Genomic DNA, 1593 nt, shown 5'->3' on the forward strand with positions numbered 1-1593 from the left:
TCCAGCTCATCGAATGATGTTCCCAAACTAACGACTGTCCTCCGGTGCTCTGATTTCACTGGCGACATTTTCTAAGTAAGTACACGAGCAAGGAATCACCCTTCTATATAGTCTGCGAGGATTTTGTGCGGGAAGTGTAGCTAATTTACTTCTTCCCTTTTTCTCTTCAGGGTCGACCTCCCAAGCCCTTAAGGAAGTCAGCGGCGAATTGAACTTGCAAACCACCCAGAAGTTTGATTGCGATGCTCTCAAGTCGCGAGTTGGCTCTGTCGGAGAATTTGTCTGCAAAGAACAAGAAGAGAACCCTCAAACTGGAACCACCACCACCTCTGGACAAAAACCCAAGCCATCCAACGCTGGTGCTCTCTCACCACCCTCCGGCATCGCCATGCTGGTTCTTATTGGTGGTCTCCTTACCTTCGCTCTGTAAAAAGATGCTTGCGTGACACGGATGGCGTTTTTCTCTTCCCTCTATTTGTCTTCCTCCTTTACCACATTCCCCCTCCCTTTTTTTCTCACTCTGGTAACTCGCAGCTATTTTTTATGGTAATATTTAACTCCTTGTTTTTTCTTTTTTTTTCTTTTTTTTTTTGTGGTGTGTGTGTGTGTGTGTGTGTGTGTGTGTGCACCCAAACACTTTCCTTTTCCTCTTTCCCTCTTACTTGTTTGTAATCTTCATTCTGAAGAGGAAATGAAACATATCCGCACTGTGACACTTGGAAGCATGAGGAAGATGCATTGTGGTTGTAGGAGCAAGGGATGATAGTTGAGACTTGTTGGGGACCATTTCAATCAAGAGACAAGAACGTACATAGACCTCTTTTGTTGATGTAAATGCTCTGAGAACGGGGTTTGCCCGCTCCTATTTCTTAATTTTTCTCCTCTCGTAGCTCGTTCAATTGTTCGCTCCCTTTTCCCGGATCACCACTGTTTCTGTGATGGCGGGCTTCCAGATAATTAATGTCCCCGCGCCGTTACCGGGTGTGGAAGTCTTTGAGGTGATGGAAGGCAGAAGAACATCACAAAACCGAACTTTCAGCAGAAGTCCCCGCTACCTGAGCTGATGTAGTGTTTCACTTTAATTTACAGGCCCGTAAAAGGCTAGAACATACCCACCCCACTCAAGGAGAAACTGGTTTTTTTTTTTTTTTTTGGTTTTTCGTGTGATGGGATCTTCTTAGCTTTTCAGAATAGGATCAGTATCAGGATCCAGGCCAATATCCAGAAATTCCACGGGTTTCTCTTGGGTTTCTGTTCGTCTGCAATTGCATGGCCGCCATCATCGGCGATTGTGATATATAATATAACTATTTATAAAACATCATAGTGCTCGAGGGCAACATACCACCTACATAGTAGAAGAAAAGAAAGACTAAGTTAACCCGGAGATAAGATGCGTAAGATGCCTAAGACCATCCTTGGGGGAGAGCTGAAAGATGGATTTGTTTGGGGGTATTCAACAGGCAAAGCAATCCCCTTACAAGACCGATTGTTTTCTATATAAAAAGGCCGTCGACGACAACACCTTATCTCTTCTCTTCTCTCCAACTGTCTCTTCTCTCTCTCTCACAAGTCATATATAGCTGCTGTGGG

At 44.4% G+C, this 1593-nt stretch overlaps 1 protein-coding gene across 1 annotated transcript; it reads left to right on the forward strand.

The window, feature by feature from the left end:
• Positions 1-88: 88 nt before the first annotated feature.
• Positions 89-430, forward strand: HCAG_09275 (predicted protein; the record flags this gene model as incomplete). Its single annotated transcript, XM_001535746.1, has 2 exons — positions 89-125; positions 171-430. Coding segments are annotated over 2 exons (297 nt in total), but the record flags the coding sequence as incomplete, so codon positions are not given.
• Positions 431-1593: the final 1163 nt, after the last annotated feature.

This window comes from Histoplasma capsulatum, genomic scaffold, assembly GCF_000149585.1.
Source record: "Histoplasma capsulatum NAm1 scaffold_156 genomic scaffold, whole genome shotgun sequence".
Classification (NCBI taxonomy): domain Eukaryota; kingdom Fungi; phylum Ascomycota; class Eurotiomycetes; order Onygenales; family Ajellomycetaceae; genus Histoplasma; species Histoplasma mississippiense.